This window comes from Somniosus microcephalus, chromosome 5, assembly GCF_052327205.1.
Source record: "Somniosus microcephalus isolate GS21.2 chromosome 5, FLI_Smic_1.0, whole genome shotgun sequence".
NCBI classification, from domain to species: domain Eukaryota; kingdom Metazoa; phylum Chordata; class Chondrichthyes; order Squaliformes; family Somniosidae; genus Somniosus; species Somniosus microcephalus.
Genome location: NC_140991.1, coordinates 181539166 through 181561216, shown reverse-complemented (window position 1 = coordinate 181561216; position 22051 = coordinate 181539166). Strand labels below are relative to the sequence as shown.

At 45.9% G+C, this 22051-nt stretch overlaps 1 protein-coding gene across 1 annotated transcript in view; it reads left to right on the top strand.

The window, feature by feature from the left end:
- The window catches only part of klhl7 (kelch-like family member 7), a 59103-nt gene that overhangs the window by 21667 nt on the left and 15385 nt on the right, over positions 1-22051 (top strand). The window contains exons 5-9 of the mRNA XM_085988457.1: positions 1336-1511; positions 1907-2081; positions 3077-3219; positions 3953-4193; positions 14295-14496. Coding sequence (XP_085844583.1) covers positions 1336-1511; positions 1907-2081; positions 3077-3219; positions 3953-4193; positions 14295-14496 — 937 coding nt within the window. The remainder of the gene's footprint in view (positions 1-1335; positions 1512-1906; positions 2082-3076; positions 3220-3952; positions 4194-14294; positions 14497-22051) is intronic.

Below are 22051 nucleotides of genomic sequence, written 5' to 3'. Positions count from 1 at the left end.
ATGCAGCCTCTTGAGCCTGTTCCGCCATTCAGCCTCTTGAGCCTGTTCCACCATTCAGCCTCTTGAGCCTGTTCCACCATTCAATTAGATCATGGCTGATCTGCATTTCAATTCCATTTACCTGTCATTGCTCCAGATCCCTTGCTACCCTTACCTAACAAAAATCTATCAATCTCAGTCTTGAAAATGTCAATTGACGCAGCATCCACAGCCCTTTGGGGGGAATGAGATCTAGATTTTCACTACCTTTTGTGTGAAGAAGTCCTTCCTGACTTCACTTTTAAATGACCCAGCTCTAATTTTAAGATTATGCCCTCTTGTCCTGGATTCCCCCACCAGAGGAAATAGTTTCCCTGTATCTAACTTATCGAAACCCTTAGTCATTTTAAATACCTTGATTAGACCACACTTTATGCTTCTAAACTGAAGGGAATACAACCCAAGTTTATGCAACCTGTCCTCATAATTTAACCCTTTAAGCCCTGGCATCATTCTAGTAAATTTGCACTGTACCCCCTCCAAGGTCAATATATCTTTCCTGAGGTTCAGTTCCCAAAATTGTTATACTCCAGATTGGGTTTGACCAGGGCTCTGTACAACTGAAGCATCACTTTTGTATTCCAGCCCCCTTGAGACATTCTATTCCTAGTCTCTCACCATTAATAAAATAAATCTGTCTGGATCATATCATTGTGTAATGCTAAATTCGAGTGACTGTCATTCAAGACTGTTTCTTCAGGAACAAGAGTAGGCCATTCAGCCTCTCAAAGAGGAATTGTGTGTTAATTTTTTTAATGTTTAATAAATGAATCTATTTGTACAAAATATTGGTTAGGCCACAGTTCGAGTACAGTGTGCAGTTTTTTGTGTCCCATCATTAGAAAGAACATTAAAACCATAGAGTACATTGTAGATCACCAGAATGATGGTGGGGATGAGAAACTATGAGGAAAGACTTGAGATATTGGGACTATTTCTATGGAAGCAGAGAGATGCAGTAGAAGTTTTTAAAATTTATGAAAGGTTTCAATAGGGTGATGAGGAAAAACTATTTCCTCTGGTTGGGGACTCGTTGACAAGGAGTCATCAGTTGAAGTTGGCACTGAGAGCAAGTACAGTGTTTAGAAGAATATATTTTAAGCAGAAGGTTGTTGGGGCGTGGATTGCTTTGCCACAGGAAATTTCATAAGCTAGAGGCCATTGAATCTTTTAAGAGAAAATTGGATAAATATTTGAAAAAGAAGTTATGTGGGGATAGTTGGCACATACGCGATTAGCCGGATGCCCTCCGACAGTGCTGTAAACTTCTATGGTTGTACCTGTCTTTGTTTGCAGGAATAAGCGTGTTGGCAGAGTGCCTCGACTGTCCAGAGCTCAAGACTTCAGCAGATGGATTCATTCATCAGCATTTCACTGAAGTTTACAAAACTGATGAGTTTTTACAACTTGATGTCAAAAGAGTAACTCACCTGCTGAAACAAGATGCACTGACAGTTCGAGCAGAAGACCAGGTACAAACAGCCATATTCAAACTCTCTTCAGAAAACCTCCTTATTCAAGTGGGGTTTCTAAGCATTTCATAACCAAGTACAGTTAATATACAGTATAGACAAAAGTAGTAATTATATATTGGCATTGGTTTTGAGGTAGGATAAGGAGGAGAGAGGGCCTATCCATTATTGCCATTTTTTCCTGAATGCAAAATTATTCAGAAGTAAGATATAAATGCTTCCGCTGTATCATTTTAATGTTTTACAGCAAATTTTTTGGGGGGAGAGGAAGATGAACAAAATATTATTTTGTTCCCTTTATCATTGTGTGTCTTTGGTATACATTCGAGGGATATGAGTTCTCTTGAAATATGATTGTCATTTATTTGTGGTGCTCTATTTCTATTGCACTGTAGGTTTATGATGCAGCCGTCAGGTGGTTAAAATACGATGAGCTCAATCGCCAGCAATATATGGTTGATATTCTGGCTAAAGTCAGATTTCCACTAATCTCGAAGAATTTCTTGAGTAAAACTGTCCAAGCAGAACCACTCATACAGGATAATCCAGAGTGTCTTAAAATGGTTATTAGTAAGTATATATTTTTTGTCTACCTAAATCATTGCCGTATTTAGTTTGAGTGGTAAACAATATGATTACTTTAAACTCTGTTCTCAACTAAGTGGATTTTAGTATAGATCAGAATACTGAGCACAGGGTCTTGTCTCATTTTCAAATAAATTAAATTAAGATTTACTTAAAAGGCTAGAGTTCTTTTATATATTTCATAATAATGACCTTCTCACTGAATATTTACTGGACTTTGGTACAAAGACTGGCAAGAATCTGCATATTCCTCGCCTTAGAGATTATTCTTGAATCAGGATTATATAAATTACTATCAGCACACCTGGGTCGCAATTGAACCCAAAGTAAAACAGAATTCATACAAAAGTGTGTTGCAAAAATGGTAGATGGGTGCTGGATTGATGTAATCGGAATAATTTGCACTTGGACCAGGGTTGGACATTTAATATTTCTTGATCTAAAATTTTAATTAATGGGAGTGGCTAGAATGTAATCTAGTACATTAGAATATTTGGCTTGGAGCAAATGTATTTGTTTGGGAACTTGTTGGTACATGTGTTTAAAACACTGTCCTTTCACCCTGGGAAATGACTTTGAATCCAACCCAAATGGATCCAATGAATGGGTCTTGTGTGAAATAAGGCAGTCTCAACCCAGTAACTCATCGCAGCAAATCATAGCTACTCATGCAAAGCTTTACTCTGCATCTAACCTGTGCTGACACTGGGTGATAAGAGTAGAAAAGTGTTCCATTTTCTACTAATATGATTGATTGGTCACTGATGAATACACAAAATGTATAAAAATACACTTAAAATAACCTAGTAAGTGGCAGCCAACACTATTTCAGAAGGGGTAGCTCTTTCCTGACTAATCACCTTGACTTTTTGAGAGAGTGACTTTACAAATGGATGTTGAAGCGCCCTCCTTTATTGTATACCTAGACTTCCAGAACATCTCTGATACAGTTCTTCATTCTTGAGCATTCCTCTGTCTAGGTGGCATGCGCTATCATCTTCTGTCTCCAGAGGATAGAGAAGAGTTGGGAGAAAGTACACGGCCAAGACAAAAGAAACATGATTATCGTATTGCATTGTTCGGTGGATCTCAGCCACAGTCTTGTCGATACTTTAATCCTAAGGTAAAGGCTGGGTGGTGGGGGGGAAGAGAACAAGGTATTTGCGGTCAGGTTTTGGAAGACTAAGCCTTTATGTAGAACTTGCATGTACAACATGGAAATGAGCAGTTCAGCCGATCCAGTCCATGTTGTAAACACTCAGCAGGTTAGGCAGCATCTGTGGAGAGAGGAAGTGTTAACGTTTCAGGTCGATGACCCTTCGTCAGAACGGACTACGGCTCGTGCGGTATAACCGCCAAAACAGGCCGTGTTTATCCTCCACATGAGCCGTAGTCCAAATCCCATCTGACTGTTATTTTAGACTTGTTTTAGATTTGTTATTGGCTGCTAATGTCAACACAGTAGTATTTTATCTTAAATAAAATTATCTGTAATAAATATTTGTTTTAAAACAAAAATATTGTTGTGGGATATGTTGTCCTGAAGAACTCCAAATAGCAGGACTGCTCCAGGTCTCCCTGAAATGTTTAAATGTGGTTGTGTCTCTATTTTAAGATTAATTTTAAACATTTTGACTTTGCTTGGGTGCATTTTCACCAAGAATCTAATATTGGTGTAATTCCTTTAGTCTTTGAAAAGTATTACTATTAAACTGATAGCTCCCAAAATGTTCAGTGTAAGTAAGCCAATATTACATGGGATAAATTAGTTCTTGCTATGTGTGGAACTATCCCAGTAGTTTAAGTTCCATGTAATTGGGATTTTGTTTCTTTAAATGATCTTACTCTTTGTACAGGATTATACTTGGATGGACATTCGTTGTCCATTTGAGAAGCGTCGAGATGCAGCCTGTGTCTTCTGGGACAATGTTGTTTACATATTGGGTGGTTCACAGCTTTTCCCCATCAAACGGATGGACTGCTACAATGTGGTTAAGGATAGCTGGTACTCTAAGCTGGGTCCTCCAACCCCTCGAGACAGTCTTGCAGCTTGTGCTGCAGAAGGCAAGATTTACACATCTGGAGGCTCCGAAGTAGGTGAGTTAATTTTCAGTTTATTCGATGGTGCTTCTATCTACAGGATGCACTGCAGCAAGTCACCAAGGCTTCTTGCAGCATCTTCCAAACCTGCGACCTCCACCACCTAGAAGGACAAGAGCAGCAGATGCATGGGAACACCATCATCTCCAAGTTCACCTCCAAGTCACACACCATCCTGACTTGGACATATATTGCTGTTCCTTCATTGTCGCTGAGTCAAAATCCTGGAATTCCCTACCTAACAGCATTGTGGGAGCACCTTCACTACGGACTGTAGTAGTTCAAGAAAAGGCCCACCACCACCTTCTCTAGAGAAACTAGGATGGTCAATAAACACTGATCTTGCCAGCGATGCCCACAACCCATGAATTAATTTTTAATAATACTCTTGCCTAAAGCTACACTGTGGTTTCATAAACTCTTTTTATAGGTGAGTGCTCTGTAAAGCTTTCACATTCTATTCGGTAAAGAATTGTAGCCCACTCAAGATGTCTGAAAAATGTTGTCATCCACTGGTGTTTCCCTATGTCTTGTTGCAGTATCATCATTATCCAGTACCTGGACAATTCATAAAGTGAAAGAGGTGCTTCAAGTCATTCTCCACAGTTAAAAGTCTACAAAACAAAACATGCACATGACTTCAGGAATTGGTTTGTGAGCTGGTGATTTATGAAAAACAAATCCCAGCCCCAATTCAGGAATATCTTTTTATTGTAGCAATTTCTGCATTTGTAACCCCAAGTGTTGCATCAGCAGAGATCAGCTAATTTAGCACATACCAGGGATTGAACCTGGAACCTTGTGGTCTGTAAGGTTTAGTGTTACAAACAGGCATTGCCTTTACCCAGTGGGTATCAAGGAAACCGTCTATATAGTTTTGATCAAAACAAATGTTTATGGCTTCTGAATCATAGAATGGTTACAGCACGAAAAAAGGCCATTCGGCACGTCGAGCCCGTGCCGACTCTTGGCCAGTCCCACCCCCCTGCCCTTTCCCCGTAGCCCTGCAAATTTTTTTCCTTCAGATACTTAATCCAACTCCCTTTTGAAAGATAAGATTGAGTCTGCCTCCAACACCCTTTCAGGCAGTGCATTTCAGATCTTAACCACTCGCTGCGTAAAAAAGGTTTTTCTTACTTCGCCTTTGGTTCTTTTGCCAATCACCTTAAATCTGTGTCCTCTGCTTCTTGACCCTTCTGCTAATGGGAACAGTTTCTCTCTATCTACTCTGTCTAAACCCTTCAAGATTTTGAACACCTCTGTCAAATCTCCTCTCAATCTTCTCTGCTCCAAGGAGAACAACCCCAGCTTCTCCAGTCTATCAACGTAACTGAAGTCCCTCATTCCTGGAATCATTCTCGTAAATCTTTTCTGCACTTTCTCCGAGGCCTTCACATCCTTCCTAAAGTGCAGTGTCCAGAATTGGACACAGTGCTCCAGTTGGGGCGAACCAGTGTTTTATACAAGTTCATCATAATTTCCACACTTTTGTACTCTATACTTCTATTTATGAAGCCCAGGATCTCGTAAGCCTTTTTAAATGCTTTCTCAACCTGCCCTGCCACCTTCAACGATTTGTGCACATATACCCCCAGGTCTCTCTGTTCGTGCACCCCCCTTTAGGATTGTACCATTTAGTTTATATGTCCTCTCATTCTTTCCACCAAAATGTATCACTTCACACTTTTCTGCGTTAAATTTCACCTGCCACGTGTCCGCCCATTCCACCAGCCTGTTTATGTCTTCTTAAAGTCTATCACTCTCTTCCTCACTGTTCACTGTACTTCCAAGTTTTGTGTCATCTGCAGATTTTGAAATTGTGCCCTGTACACTCACGTCCAAGTCATTAATATATATCAAGAAAAGCAGTGATCCTAGAACCGACCCCTGGGGAACACCACTGTGTACGATCCTCAAGTATGGCAGCATCCTCTTGGTGAAGACTTGGTAGCACTTCCGCACACTTCAATAAATACTTCATTGGCTGTAAAGCGCACTGGGACATCCTGAGGTTGTGAAAGGCGCTATATAAATGCAAGTTCTTTCTTTCAAAGCTTCATCCCGTCTTTACCAAGCACCCAGACGTACACATGCCCAATAAGGGTCACTGAACAAAGCCATCAGAAGCAGAAAACTTTTTTTCCCATCCCTAATATAAAGACACTGAGGCCAAATGTAAAAAAAAGCAAGAACTTGCATCCATATACCTTTCACAACCGCAGGCCATCCTAAAGCGCTTTACAGCCAATGAAGTAGTTTTGAAGTGTAGTCACTGCTGTAATGCAGGAAACGCAGCAGCCAATTTACACACCGCAAAGTCCCACAAACCGCAATGAGATAATGACCAGATAATGTTTTTTTCGTGGTGTTGGTTGAGGGATAAATGTTGGCCAGGACACCAGAAGAACTCCCCTGCTGTTCTTCAAATAGTGCCTTTTACATCTCATCCAAGATGGCACTTCTGACAATACAACACTCCTTCTGTACTGCAATGAAGTGCCAGCTTAGATTACGTGCTCAAGCCTCGGACTGTCTGACTCAGAGGCAAGAGTACTACCACTGAACCAAGGTTGCTATCTTGTAGCGCCCTTCTCCTCCCACCCCCTAAAAAAAACTGCTGCTCAAGCTGGATTCAGCTAAGAGCATAAACTGGTTTGTACCTTCTTGATCGTTGTGGTTCACCCCACACTTTACAGTGCCACGTTACATGGACCCTCTGAGCCATGGGGAGATCTCGGTGATTAAAGAGTACAAGACTTTACTGCACCTTCAAATAGCAATTAACACGAGTATTATTAGTTGCCAAAATAAACACTACTTTTTCACATTTTAAGAGGATTTATGCCACTGGACAGCTTTTCCCCGGTATTCATATATTTTAATCTTGCTTAACCCTTCTCAGAAACACACAAACAATCCTGACCTGTTTTTGCATGTTATTCATTGTTAAGTCTGTGTGTTCTAGTTATTGTTAATAAGAATCACTGCACACAGACCACAAGAGTAAATTCAACAGGTCTTTACTAGTCGGAGGTCAGGCTGAACTGCCCAATAAATCATTACACAGCACTTATATACCGGTGTGGTCACCACCGGTATTACAGTATACAGCAGCCAAGATAAAGTAGTGCATCTCTTAAAATAGTTCTCTTAAAGGTGGAACGGTTACATACACCACAATCCTCCCTTTTTAGCTTAACAGTATATATTCCCCATTAAACATAACATAATAACATATATACACAACTTCATGTAAAAACAGTTCACAGATTCAGTCTCTGAGGAGGCCTCCTGATCCGAGACGGATAACGCCTTTCAGGGGTCTCTGGTTCTCGTTGCTGGGGTGACTCATCTAGTTGATCCCCTATGGATAGGACATCATCATCAGGTATATTCACTTCTGAGGTAGATGCTTCAGGTTCACTAACTTCCTCCACGGTTGTCTCTGTCATAACCATGGGCTCGACCCTTGTTCTCGATCCCACCAGTTGGTCAGTATGACGTCGCATTACATTTTCACCAACATCTACCGTGTACATCAGGGGTCGTTGTCTGGCCCGAATTGTTCCAGATTGCCATTTCTCGTTTTTATAGTCCCTGGCTAACACCGGTTGTCCTATTTCAAAACTCCGAGTGGGCTTGTTATTGATATGCTGGAACTGTTTGTTTTCGACTTCCCTCCGCACATTTGGTTTTAACAAGTCCAACCTGGACCGCAACCTCCTGTTATAGAACATCATGGCAGGACTTTGGTTTGTTGTTGCATGGGTGGCGTTTCGATATGCCAGTAGGAAATTGTCCACCTTGTGTTGCAGTGGAATCTGATCTTTGCTCATGGCCTTTATTGCCTTTTTGAACGTCTGTACAAACCTCTCGGCCAGCCCATTCGTAGCTGGATGATATGGGGCAGAGGTATAATGTTTCACCCCATTCTTCTTCAGGAATTTCTGGAATTCCTCTGACACGAACTGTGGTCCGTTGTCTGAACATATTTGCTCTGGCAATCCATTTCTTGCAAATATCGTTCTTAGCACCGCGATCGTCTTCTCCGAGGTAGTGGTAGTCATTTTAATCACTTCTGGCCATTTAGAATGTGCGTCCACCGCAATTAAAAACATGGAATCCATGAATGGACCAGCAAAGTCAATATGTACACGTTGCCATGGGGTTGAAGGCCATTCCCATGGATGCAGCGGTGCAATTGGAGGTGCATTTTGGACTTTTTGGCACCCTGAGCAGCTTTTCGTCAGATCCTCTATCTGTTGGTCGATACCCGGCCACCACACATAAGCCCCAGCAAGGCTTTTCATCTTGGCTCCCCCCAGATGACCTTCATGTAGTTCTTTTAGAACTCTCTCTCTTAACTTAGGAGGGATAATCACCCTTGTTCCATACATCAATGTTCCCTGACAGATGGACAGCTGTTCTCGTCTTGCTGAGAATGCCGGTAACAGTGGATCACCGTGGGCTGGCCATCCCTTTACTGTCAATTCGTAGACCTGGGACAGTGTCGGGTCATTCCTAGTCTCCCTTTCAATATTTGCATTGGTGACAGGTAAACATTCGATGATGGTCGAGTGAAATAACTCCACCGGGTCAACCGTCGGTGCCTCCTCCTCAGTAGGTAGTGGCAGGCGCGACAGCCCATCAGCATTACCATGCTGCTTTGTACCTTTGAATTCTATCTGATATTGATGGGCCCCTAGGAAAAGGGACCATCTCTGGAGCCTCTGTGCTGTCATCACCGAAACACCCTTCTTAGGGTTAAAAATGGATACCAACGGCTGGTGGTCTGTCAGCAGTGTAAACTTCTGGCCCTGCAGGTAATGATTAAACTTCTTTACTCCCCACACAAGGCTGAGAGCCTCCCTATCTATCTGAGCATAGTTGCGCTCAGCGGAGGTCAATGATCTGGATGCAAACGCGACTGGCCTTTCCAAGCCATTTGGCAACTTGTGTGAGAGTACTGCTCCAATACCATAAGGAGAAGCATCACAAGCTAAACGAATAGGTAGCGTTGGGTTGAAGTGAGCCAACACTTCCTCTGAGGTGATCAATGCCTTGCTTTTGCGAAAGGCCTTCTTACAGTCCTCGCTCCACTTCCATGGTACTTCTTTCTGCAAAAGAGCGTTCAGCGGGTGCAGCACCGTGGATAGATTTGGCAGAAACTTATGGTAATAGTTAATCAACCCTAGGAACGACCTCAACTGGGATACATTTTCCGGAGCGGGAGCCTTCACAACAGCTTCGATCTTGTCAGGTGACTTGTGCAGCCCCTCCTGGTCAATGACATGACCACAGTACGAGATCCGTTTCTGAAAGAACTCACATTTCTGGCGATTAACTCGAAGTCCATATTCCTTCAATCTGGTGAGCACCAGTTTCAAATTTGCAAGGTGTTCCTCATCGTCATCTCCTGTAATCAGGATATCGTCCAAGTAACATTGAGTGCTTGGAATTCCCTGTAATACCTGCTCCATGGCCCTCTGCCAAATTGCTGGAGCCGAAGCCACTCCAAAAACCAGTCTATTATATCGATACAAGCCTCTATGCGTGTTGATTGTGAGATACTGGCGCGACTCTTCCTCAACTTCCATCTGTAAGTACGCTTGCGCCAGGTCTATCTTGGTGAAGTGTTTCCCGCCAGACAATGAAGCAAAGATAGCCTCAATCCGCGGAAGCGGATATTGCACCGTGTGAAGCACCGGATTAACCGTGATCTTGAAGTCTCCACAGATGCGGACCTTCCCCGGTTCCCCTGGCTTGTTACTCGATGAATGCTTCATGACGGGAACAATGGGCGTGGCCCACTCACTCCAGTCCACCTTAGACAGTACTCCTGAACGTTCTAGCCCTTCCAGCTCAGCTTCCACAGCAGGTCGTATCGCATAAGGTACCGGTCTGGCTTTGAAAAATTTTGGGTTTGCATGTTCTGCAATCTTGATTTTTGCCGTAATTCCTCTCCGTGTTCCCAGTCCCTGTTGGAACACCTCTTTAGCCTCATCCAATATTCTGGACAATTGTTCAGGTTTGACATCTTTTTTTCCGGAATCTACCGTTACTGCTTTTAGGGAGTGCCAGTCCATATTTATTTTCCTGATCCACTCCCGTCCCAGAAGTGGTGGACCTCCCTCAGGTAGTACATACAAGTCCATTCCTTGGTGTTCTTTGCCCTTGTGTACCACCTTGACTTTTATCTTTCCGATGGGGTATACTCTCTGCCCCGTGTATGTCTGCAATACTATCTCCGTATCCCGTAGGGGAATATGTGTGAATAACCTTTTGTAATCTTGCTTATTCATGACCGTCAACGCCGATCCGGTGTCCAATTCCATCTTCACTTGGACTCCTGCTATCTGAAGTGTGACCCAGATAGTTTGTAGGTCAGCTTCCTTACTCACATTGTGAATTCTCAGACTACCCAGTTCCTTGCTGTTGGAGTCTGAATCCGAATTCTGTTCATCCGAACTCTTCTCAGCCACCTTATGTACCTTTCTGCACTTTTCCTGCGGTGACTTTTTGTTGCTGGTCTTCTTTCCTGACCGGCATACTTTAGCTATGTGACCAAGCTTGCCACATTTTCTACATTCCTGATTTTTAAACCAGCATTGGTTCTGATCGTGTGTTGTCTTTCCACAACGATAACATTTCGCTGTACCCAAAGCCATTTGATCTACGCTGAGTACCGCTGCCTTCAGCTGCATTTCCGCAGTGCCTCTCGCTGCGGCTTCGTGCGATGCTGCAATAGTGACAGCCTTATCAAGTGTAAGATCATTCTCTTCAAGCAGCCGCTTTTGTGTTCCTTCTTTCGACAATCCACACACGAATTTGTCGCTCAGTGCCTCTGTTAGTCTTTCCCCAAACTGACAGTATTTCGCGAGCTTACGCAGTTCAATTAAATACTCCGCGTTGCTTTCCTCTTTCAGTTGCGTTCTCGCATAAAATTTAAATCGTTCCGCTAACATCAGTGGTGTGGGGTTCAAATGATTTCTCAGGACAGCAACAATATTAGCGAAAGCCTGATCCGCCGGTTTAGCTGGTGATAGAAGATGCTTCAATAGCCCGTATGTCTTCGCACCCATTGAGTTTAGTAAGGTTAGTGCTTTATCTTCATCTGATATTTTATTTGCCTTACAATAAATCTCTATGCGTGCTACATACGTGGCCCAATCTTCAACATCGGGATCGAAATCATTGATGTTACCACGCTTAGGCATCCTCGCAATCTTCTTGAGAAACAAAAAGAAATTTTTCTTTTATTTTTTTTTCCAAAATGGCGGTTTCCCGCGCTTGTCTTCTTCCCCCGCCTACGAAAATGGCGGCTTCCCGCGTTTGCCTTTCTCCCCCGCTGGCTGTAATGGCGATTGCCGTATTGCTGCGTTCGCCCTCCCCAGCGGTTCTCAAATCGTGCCTCCCAGCCCCTCTTGCAGTCCGGTCCTTTCCCCCGGCTGCGGCTGAGTTCTCCGCGTTTTTTAAAAAATTTTATCCCGCGCCTCGCGGCCTCGGTAGCTGGCCGGCCTTTTTCCCCGGTCGCGGTCGAGCTCTCTCTTGACGCTGTTGCGTCTCCCAGCCCGCTTGCAGCCCGGTCTTTTACACCGGCTGCGTTTGCATTCACCGCGGCTCCCGTGCCTTACGCTGCCCCAGTCTCAGCGCCTCTGGCCCCGACTTCTGTCCGGCTCTTTTCCCCGGCCGTGGTCGAGTTCTCCGCCCTTATATCCTCCGTTTTGCCCTCTCCTACTTCACAGCCAACGTGGCCGACTTGCTGCTCGTCGCTGATTGGCTTACCCACCACCGTGATAGAAGGGATGATCACTGCCTGTTGCTGATGGAAGGCTTCGTGTCAGGATTCTTCCTTGCTCTTCAGACCCGAGTCTTTTCTCAGCAGGATGATGAGGGCGGATGCCTCTTCTCGACGCCCGTTAAACTGCCTTGGATATATCTCTGCCGCAGGGTAAGATCGTCATCGTCGCTACTGTTAAGTCTGTGTGTTCTAGTTATTGTTAATAAGAATCACTGCACACAGACCACAAGAGTAAATTCAACAGGTCTTTACTAGTCGAAGGTCAGGCTGAACTGCCCAATAAATCATTACACAGCACTTATATACCGGTGTGGTCACCACTGGTATTACAGTATACAGCAGCCAAGATAAAGTAGTGCATCTCTTAAAATAGTTCTCTTAAAGGTGGAACGGTTACATACACCACAATTCATGACACCCATAAAAGTTGCTAGAAGTTTGGCTTCCTCCCTGGCTGCAAATTTCTTCTCACTTTTCTTCTTGATGGAGCCTTTCTCTGTCCCCACAAACGCCATGGCAACATTGAGGCCACGAGTAAGGCCGGGGCCGGCAGGCGGCTGTCACCAGCGATCAGGGACAACTTGCACACAGGATATTTATATATATATTTAAAAAAAGCTCACAGGGCCTTCTTCGAGCTGTGGAGATTTTCAGATTATCGGGTACAGTCGCCAATGCTCCCATAGGGAAAGGAGATCATCTCAACCTGCAGGAAATCACTAATTATTCTCATTTAAGGGAGCGGATTGCACGGTGGTGCAATTGTTTCTCTTTGAAGGAAGATTGAAAGCAGAACAAGTTGGGAGTATTTTATGATTGACAAGACTGTGCCGGGTGAAGGCTGCTCCTTCGATTCTGCTTGAATGTATTATTTCTGATAAAGTGGAACTGTAAACATGATGGTCCAGAAATTTGGGTTGGAGGCTTCCCGCTGGTGCAAGCCTCCGACCTGCACTTACCTATCGCACCAGCTGTGGGCCCACATGGGATTCCGATCCTGGGCCTCCTCCAACTGCCAGCGCGCAGTGCTTGCGTATCCCAGGGGCGCAGTTAGTTCGATGCGTCCCCTGGGATCACGTGGGCCATGGAGTGCCAATGGTAGCAGGGAATGCTTCATTCATAAAATTGACAGGAAGAGCTGTCAAAACTATAAATATTATAAGCCCCAAAACATCACTAAAACTTCAAATAATTTTTTTTTTAAATCACGTTTTTAAAATAACTATAAATTACATAAATTTAAATTATTGTTTAAAAGTTATTTTTTTTAAAAATTAATTACATTTTCTAACGGGGCTATAAATAAACTTACCTTTCTTTAAAGTATTTAAAAATAATAAACCTGTGGAAAAAATATTTTAATTAATTCACCACTTACCTTGTTAAAAGCAGGCCTTGTGCCTGCTTTTTACATGTGTAACTCCTGGAGACTTACCCTCCCAGAGAAACCTGCAAAAAAAAAACGTAAGTTCCATGCGCACGCGCTCCACCTCTGAACCCCTTCCTTTAAGGGAACGGAAGTTCCGGTTTCCCGCGCATGCGCAGTGCATGCACGAAACCGGCACGCATTTTCAAATTGATTAAGGTTTCTGAAAAGCTAAATTCCTCCTAGTAACAGAAAATAATTTCCCTGATCTTTTGCTATAAATATGTGTACCTCAGTTGTTAGATTTTGGGGATCTGTTCTAATTTAATCTGCCTATTTCAATGTCAAATAGTATTGTATGTTAGTTTTCCACTTAATTACTTGTGGTGTTGATGATGAGGCTGAAATTCTTTGTTGAATTTTATAACATTTGAAAGTTCTTTTGTGAGACAGTCCAGATTTTACTGTTGCATTTTCGTGATTGACCAATAGGACATGCTCATTAATTGTGAGCTCTTAGACAGATGTAACAACCCTCTCCCTTAATTATAATTTTAAACAAAAAAAGACAAACATTCTTTGGCTGTTATTCCGCTATGCCACTGCAAGCTGAGTTGAAAGCAGAAAAGCTGCAGCAGGCTTCTGCCAGCTCTGCTCTGTAAGCAGCAGTTCGGAGGTGCACAAGTACTACAGGCTAACTTGAACAAAAAACATTTCCTCATTCCATTCTGGTTGAGAAGTACATTTCATCTGTTAAGTTCTTCCCTGATGGACTGGCTGGTATTGAATCCGAATATCAGGAATCTCGAGCATACACCACAGTGTTGGCGCACCAGCAAAATAGGCTGCCTGGTCCCAAATGTTACTGGAGTCCCACCCTTCTCGTTGGTTAGTACTAGCCATTTTAATTGGTTTTTCTTTCCTACTACAGGAAACTCTGCCTTGTATCTGTTTGAGTGCTACGATACCAGAACAGAGAATTGGCATACCAAACCCAGTATGTTGACGCCTCGATGCAGCCATGGTATGGTGGAGGCTAAAGGACTCATCTATGTTTGTGGGGGAAGTTTAGGCAACAATGTATCTGGAAGAGTTCTAAATTCCTGTGAAGTGTACAATCCTGCAACTGAGTCGTAAGTGCTGGTAATCCTGAAAACTCCAAATAATATTTTGCTTTTCCGAAGTTGTTGTGGTTTCTGAAGAAGCCAAATTTCTCTCGTCTTTCACAATTAATTTCTCTAACCTTTTATTTTAAATTCATGGCTATCAGTTTTGAAATAGTGGCATATGATGCAATATAATATGTCAGGAGTCATCGAATGCAACCAATTAGGAGCAGGAATTCCTCCTGTCTGGGAACACAGAGGTTCATTGCAGAATTCTCAACATCATCCTTACTGAGTTCTGCTGACTCAACACTGACTAAGAATTGAATCTGGGATGTAGCTCTCTTTCTCCCCGCCTTCTTCCCTTCTCTCCACATGGCTTAGTTGATAATTGCAATGTCTCTTCTTCTTAGGCAGTCCCTCGGAACCGAGGATGACTTGCTTCCACACTAAAAATGAGTTCTCAGGTGACTGATGAGTCCAATGTGGGACCTACAGTCTCTGTTGGGGTTGTCCAATATATATATAAACTAGCTGGGGAGCCCCGCGTTGCGAGGGCAATTTTGGGGCGCTTGGTCTCCCTGCCCCTGTGTGTCCCCCCTCTCCCTGTCATGTCCTCTCCCTGTCCTATCCCTCCCTCCCCTCCCCTCCCCTCCCCTGTCTCCCTCCCTCCCCTCGCCCACCCCCACTCCCCTCTGTCCCTCTCTCCGGCCCCTCCCCCTGCCTAGCGCCTGAGGTCCGGAGCTGAGGTCCCCCGCGTATCGCGCGGCTGATGGACGGCCGCTGTGGGCGGGCGGCGCATGCGCGGTCAGTGCATGCGCGGTCAGTGCGGCCGGCGCATGCGCGGTCAGTGCGGCCGGCGCATGCGCGGTCAGTGCGGCCGGCGCATGCGCGGTCAGCGCGAGCCCCCCCGCGATTTCCCGAGGCTCGTTCCCCCCCCCCCCCCCATTAAATTGTTATTTAATTCCCTAACATCATTAAAATATTTACCTTAGTTCCCTAACACACAGAAAGTGTGGGGGAAACAATTGTGAAAAATCAAGATGGCGGCCACTCACCTCGGTTCAGAAGGATAAGGCCCGCCCACACACGCACCGATTGGTCGACCGGTCAGGTCACCGAAGCGTAGGATTGGTCAATCGTCGAGTCACTCGACACTCAACTGTAGGAAGGAACCCGACGTCACACGGTCGCTAATGAGATGCTAATGAGCGGAACGCTGAACGTTTTTGGGATACCGCGGGTGGGATTTTTGTCCGGCCGAAACGTAAATACGCCTATGACCGGTCCGGAATCGCAAGCTTTCTTTTGAGGCGACGTGTGCGTCGGTACGCTCTGTAACTTCCAAACGTATAGAGACCGGACAGACATCGGGACAGACAGAAGAGCCGCTTTATATATATAGATGATCTAGACGAGGGAACTAGATGTAATATCTCCAAGTTTGCAGACGACACAAAGCTGGGTGGGCGTGTGCGCTCTGAGGAGGATGCAGAGAAACTCCAGTATGATTTGGACAGGTTGGGTAATTGGGCAGATGCAGTATAATGTGGATAAATGCGAGGTTATCCACTTCGGTGGCAAAAACAGGAAAACAGATTATTATCTGAACGGCAATAGATTGGGAAAAGGGGAAGTGCAACGAGACCTGGGTGTCCTTGTGCACCAGTCGCTGAAGGTAAGCATGCAGGTGCAGCAGGCGGTTAAGAAGGCAAATGGTATGTTGGCCTTCATAGCGAGAGGATTCGAGTACAGCAGCAAGGATGTCTTGCTGCAGTTGTACAGGGCCTTGGTGAGACCACATCTGGAGTATTGTGTGCAGTTTTGGTCACCTTATCTGAGGAAGGATGTTCTTGCCATGGAGAGAGTGCAGCGAAGATTCACCAGACTGATACCTGGGATGGCAGGAATGACGTATGAGGAGAGATTGGGTCGATTAGGCTTATATTCGCTAGAGTTTAGAAGAATGAGAGGGGATCTCATTGAAACGTACAAAATTCTAACAGGACTAGATAGACTAGATGCAGGAAGGATGTTCCCGATGGCGGGGGAGTCCAGAACCAGGGGTCACAGTCTAAGGATAAGGGGTAAGCCATTTAGGACTGAGATGAGGAGGAATTTCTTCACCCAGAGAGTGGTGAACCTGTGGAATTCTCTACCACACAAGGCAGTTGAGGCCAATTCATTCATTAAATATATTCAAGAAGCAGTTAGATATATTTCTTAAGGCTAAAAGTATCAAGGGATATGGGGAGAAAGCAGGGACCGGGTAGTAAACTTGGATGATCAGCCATGATCTCATTAAATGGCAGAACAGGCTCGAAGGGCTGAATGGCCTACTCCTGCTCTTATCTTCTATGTTTCTATGAGAGTCCTGACGTTCCAGGTCCCAAACTTCATTTTAAAGGGTGGAAGATGCCTGTGCGTAAATTCTTTTAATGTGGGGTGACTGTTGCACACCAGCTACCACACGGGCTTGACAGAGCAAGGTCTTGGGCCAATGGCAAGGGGATCCAAGACGATTGGAGACCAGGCTCTGCTACATCGCCCTAGCACACACACACAAATATGCTCCTCCCTCCTTCCCGCAGGTCCTCTCTGCCTGGGTTTCATAGGCTATAACCCTGTAGTAACAAAGGCATTAAACATTAAAAGATGCATCAAATGTTAAACTGAACCAGGTGCTTCCTGTGGAGTCCAAAATAGTATCGTCTCTTTCCCACCCCACCCAATCACCCAAAAATGGGCAACCCTCAGCATCTTAATAGCTCCAGTTTCATCTGATGGTGTGTGTAACTCCATTGTTTAATATGGTTTAACTTGAATTATACCCGTGCAAGAAATTGAGCATCTAAGAAACTGGAGATGAAGAAACTTAAGGTTTTTCTACTTTTTTTAAGATCCCATTTCAGAATATAAAGCTAGAATTTTTTTTGCTCAAGTTAGAACACCGGACTAAACAGTTTGACACAAAGTTGCACATTAGGGACTAGAGATGCACTGTATGACCACCTGGAAAGAAAAGGTGTCATTAAGGAATCCCAGCATGGCTTCTGGAAAAGTACATCCCATCTCATCAGCTGATGTTTTTGAGCAAGTTACAAAGTTGGTGGAAGGTGGAAGCCCAGCTAACATTATCTAGACTTTCAAAAAGCCTTTGACAAAATGCCACACAAAAGGCTACTAAGCAAGTTTTGTGGGGTTGGTGGGAAATTTTGGGGTTGGATAAGGAACTGGCTACATTGCCATAGACAAAAAGTCGTTAATAATGGTTGTGGTTCTAAGTGGGGGCTAATCACTAGTCAAGCTTTCTTGCAGGATCTTGGCATAATCACACCTTCTGTTTCTCCTACCTTCCTTGCTTCTCCCCCATCTCTGCAATACCCACTCATTCCATTCACTTCAAAAACACAGTTTATTCATACTCCTTAGAAGCATATAAAAAGCAAAAGAGTGAAAAGACAGAAATGAGAAAGAAGTGAGGATGGCAGAATAAGAAACTGGAGTTTATGGGGGAGAAATTCAGTTTAAATCTGGCGACGCGGTGGCTTACAGTGCAGCTAGGACCAACCTAAAAAAGGGTATCAGGACTGCCAAAAGGAAACAGACACTGCAGATAGAGGATCATTTCCACAACAACTCGGACCCCCGGCGCATGTGGCAAGGCATCCAGTCCATCACTGACTACAAGAGTAAAACCACCAGCCCCCCGGTCAGCGATGCCTCCCTTCCGGAGGAGCTTAACAACTTCTACGCTCGCTTTGACAGGGACAACAGGGAGCTGGCTACCAAAGCCTTGCCACCCCCGGAAGACCAGGTGCTCACTCTGTCGACCTCCGACGTAAGGGGTGTTCTACGCGGAGTGAATACACGTAAGGCTGCTGGACCTGATAGCATCCCTGGACGGGTACTCAAGGAATGTGCTGATCAGCTGGCTGATGTCTTCACCGCCATTTTCAATCTGTCATTGGCCCAGGCAGTAGTCCCTACATGCTTCAAGACCGCTACCATTATTCCTGTGCCAAAGCAAACGGCTGTGACGTGTCTGAACGACTATCGACCTGTCGCACTCACACCCATCATAATGAAGTGTTTCGAGAGACTGGTCCTGGCTCATATCAAAGCCAGTGTTCCCGCCTCTCTTGACCAACACCAGTTTGCCTATCGTGCAAACAGATCAACGGAGGATGCAATCACAACTGCTCTAGACTCTGCACTGAATCACTTAGACGGTAAAGAGACCTACATCAGAATGCTGTTCATAGACTACAGCTCAGCATTCAACACTATCGTCCCCAACAAGCTGGCCACCAAACTCCACACTCTTGGCCTGAACACTTCCCTCTGCAACTGGACCCTGGACTTCCTAACAAACAGACCCCAGTCTGTCAAATTAGGTAACCACACCTCTTTTCCCCCCCCCCCCCCGACCCTGAACACGGGGGCCCCACAAGGATGTGTGCTGAGCCCCCTCCTCTACTCCCTCTTCACCCATGACTGTGTGGCTGTTCATGGTTCCAACACCATCATCAAGTTTGCAGATGATACCATGGTGGTAGGCCAGATCACCAACAACGATGAGTCAGCCTACAGGGAGGAGGTCCAGCATCTCGTGAAGTGGTGCGCCGATAACAACCTGGCCCTTAACATCAAGAAAACCAAAGAAATCATTGTGGACTTCAGGAAGTCTAAAGGCGGAAGTCACACCCCCATCCACATCCATGGGGCTGTGGTGGAAAGGGTGGACAGCTTTAAGTTCCTCGGAGTCCACATCACGGAAGACCTCTCCTGGTCCCTCAATACCTCCTCTCTGGTGAAGAAGGCCCAGCAGCGCCTATATTTCCTAAGGAGGCTGAAGGGATGTAACCTGTCACCCCTGATCCTCTCTAACTTTTACCGCTGCACAATAGAGAGCATCCTGACAAACTGTATCACAGTATGGTGTGGCAGCTGTAGCTACTATGACCGGAAAGCCCTGCAGCGGGTAGTCAAAACTGCCCAACGCATTACCGGCACCCGGCTACCGACCATAGAGCACATATACCAGAAACACTGTTTACGGAGGTCACGGACCATCAGCAAAGACCCTACCCACCCCAGCCACAGTCTGTTCGCCCTCCTGCCATTTGGGAGACGCTACAGATGCATTCGCACCCGAACGACCAGATTTAGGAACAGCTTCTTTCCCAGGGCTGTCATCCTACTGAACTCCACAAATAAACTCGAAAGCCTGCACATCTGCCAATGCACTTTATTATGTTTATGTTAATGTATTACAAGCCAAATGAATGTTGAATGTTTAAATGTTTTAATCTAAATGTACACTCTCGGGAGCCGCAAGCCTACATTTTGTTGTACTGCACTTGTGCACTAACAATGACAATAAAGTTGATTATTATTATTATTGTTGTTTGTGCCACCTGTTAGCACCTTAAGAGGGCGATAAGTGGGGCGCGAGGCGGCTAGCACCTGGGCGCGGCGAGACCTGCGCCTCTCGCGAAATTGAGCGGACATTTAGCGGCGGCGCTAAACTGCAACACCCGCTCAGCTGCGCGCGCAGATCCTGACATTTCATGGTGCAACGCCCTTGGGGCGCCCCGAACCGGAATTTCAGTGGCGCCCCCCTCCTTTCCACCTGTCGCTCCCAGCGACTGGAACGGTTCCCAGTCGCTGTGGGGCTGGGGAGGCGCTATTTAAAGGGGGCTCTTCCTGGCTTCTTTGTGGTAACCATTTTTGGACCACTCCTGTGTGAGAGAGAGAGATTTGCAGAGAGACAAAGGGAGAGAGCTTTCTGCATTGAGTCAGTGCTCGCAGAGGTACTTCTGGCTTCAGCCCAGAACTTTGTAGTTGGTTTGCTTTTTCACTGGCATAACCTTGAGTGGCCACATACTATGGGGGCTGCAATGGGTGGGAACGTTGGGCTTCTCCATTACATTGAGAGGGCTCAGAGACGCCGAGAGAGAGTGCCAATCATGGCCAGACGGAGGAGGGCCAACAGGCGTCGGCACACAAGACCTTACCGTCCCAGGGTTTTCCGCCAACAGTTCTCATACCTCAACATGTCTGAGGAGCAGTGTTTTCGGAGGCTGTGATTCAGCAGGGAGGTGGTCACTGAGCTCTGCCACCTGCTTCAGCCAGATCTGCAGCCTCAACTGAGGAGCAGGACGTCTCTGTCAGTGGCAGTGAAGGTCACAGTGGCTCTCAACTTCTATGCCACTGGCTCCTTCCATTCCGCTACTGGGGACATTGCCAATATCTCCCAGTTCGCGGTGCATTGCTGCATCCGTCAAGTCACGAATGCCCTCTTTAAAAGGAGACGTCAGTACATTTCCTTCCCCATGACCCCGGACAAGCAGCAAGAGCGCGCAATGGGATTTGCAAGAATAGCGGGCTTCCCCATGGTCCAGGGCGCCATTGACTGCACGCATGTGGCTTTGCGGGCGCCGCAAGAGAATGCCGAGGATTACCGCAACCGGTAGTCGCTGTCAATGCCCACTTTCCAAGCAGCAGCCACGACGCCTTCATCCTGCGCCAGACTTCTGTGGCAGCCCTTTTCGAGGCCCCGGCTCACCCAGGAGGCTGGCTTCTCGGGGACAAGGGCTATCCTCTGTGCACCTGGCTGATGACCCCGCTCCGTGCGCCCAGCACCCCTGCTGAAGAACGATACAATGAGAGCCGTCAAGCGACCAGGAACATCATTGAGCACATAATCGGCGTGCTCAAGCAAGGGTTCCGCTGTCTGGACCATTCCGGGGGAGCCCTTCAGTACTCACCTGAGCGACTCTCCCATTTCGTTGTTGTGTGCTGCATAACCTGGCAATCGTCAGGATTCAGCCACTGCCACTAGACATTGGAGCACCAGCAGAGGAGGAGGAGGAGCACCAAGACGGGAGGGAGGCACAAAGTGCAAGGGCCGCCCGTCAGCGGCTTATAGCAAGTCGGTTCTAGGCCCCCTCTGAGGGAATGGAACCGTGCCGCAACCCCTAAGCCGGTCAAGGCAACAAATAGTTCAAAGAGCAAACATGCACATTCTGAATAAAGACACTTCTTTATTTAACAAACTGTGTGCCCTTCCCGCATGACAAAGTAATAGAGAGAAACCCCCAAAAAAGCAGTCAGACACATAACTGGCTCTCGCAACCTGGAAACAATGAACAAAACAGTAACCAAAAAATGACCACGATTCTCAGCCTTCAATAAAACATTTAACAGCATTTTGCCACACCTCCTACTTTTTGCCCTTCGAGGGTGATCTGCTTCGCTTGCGAGATTCGCCCCTTCCCACCCTGCAGCTCCTCTGCAATGGGTTCCCCTGTGGTGGGAGCAAGGCTGGGGGAAGGCTGCTGAGTGTCAGAAACTGAGACTGCAGATGCCCTTGAGGGATGGCCTGGACCAGCTCTGGGCCTGGAGGGCCCGGCTGCTGACTGCTCCAACTCTGCATGGGCGGCACCAGTCTGTCCTACAGGTGGTGGCAGCTGCAGTGGAGAAGTGAGTGTTGGCAGCAGGAATGCTGTCATCCTGACAGAGGACAGCAACTCCCTGGTCGGACGACACACTGGCACTCCCACGGGTCAGCACTGCA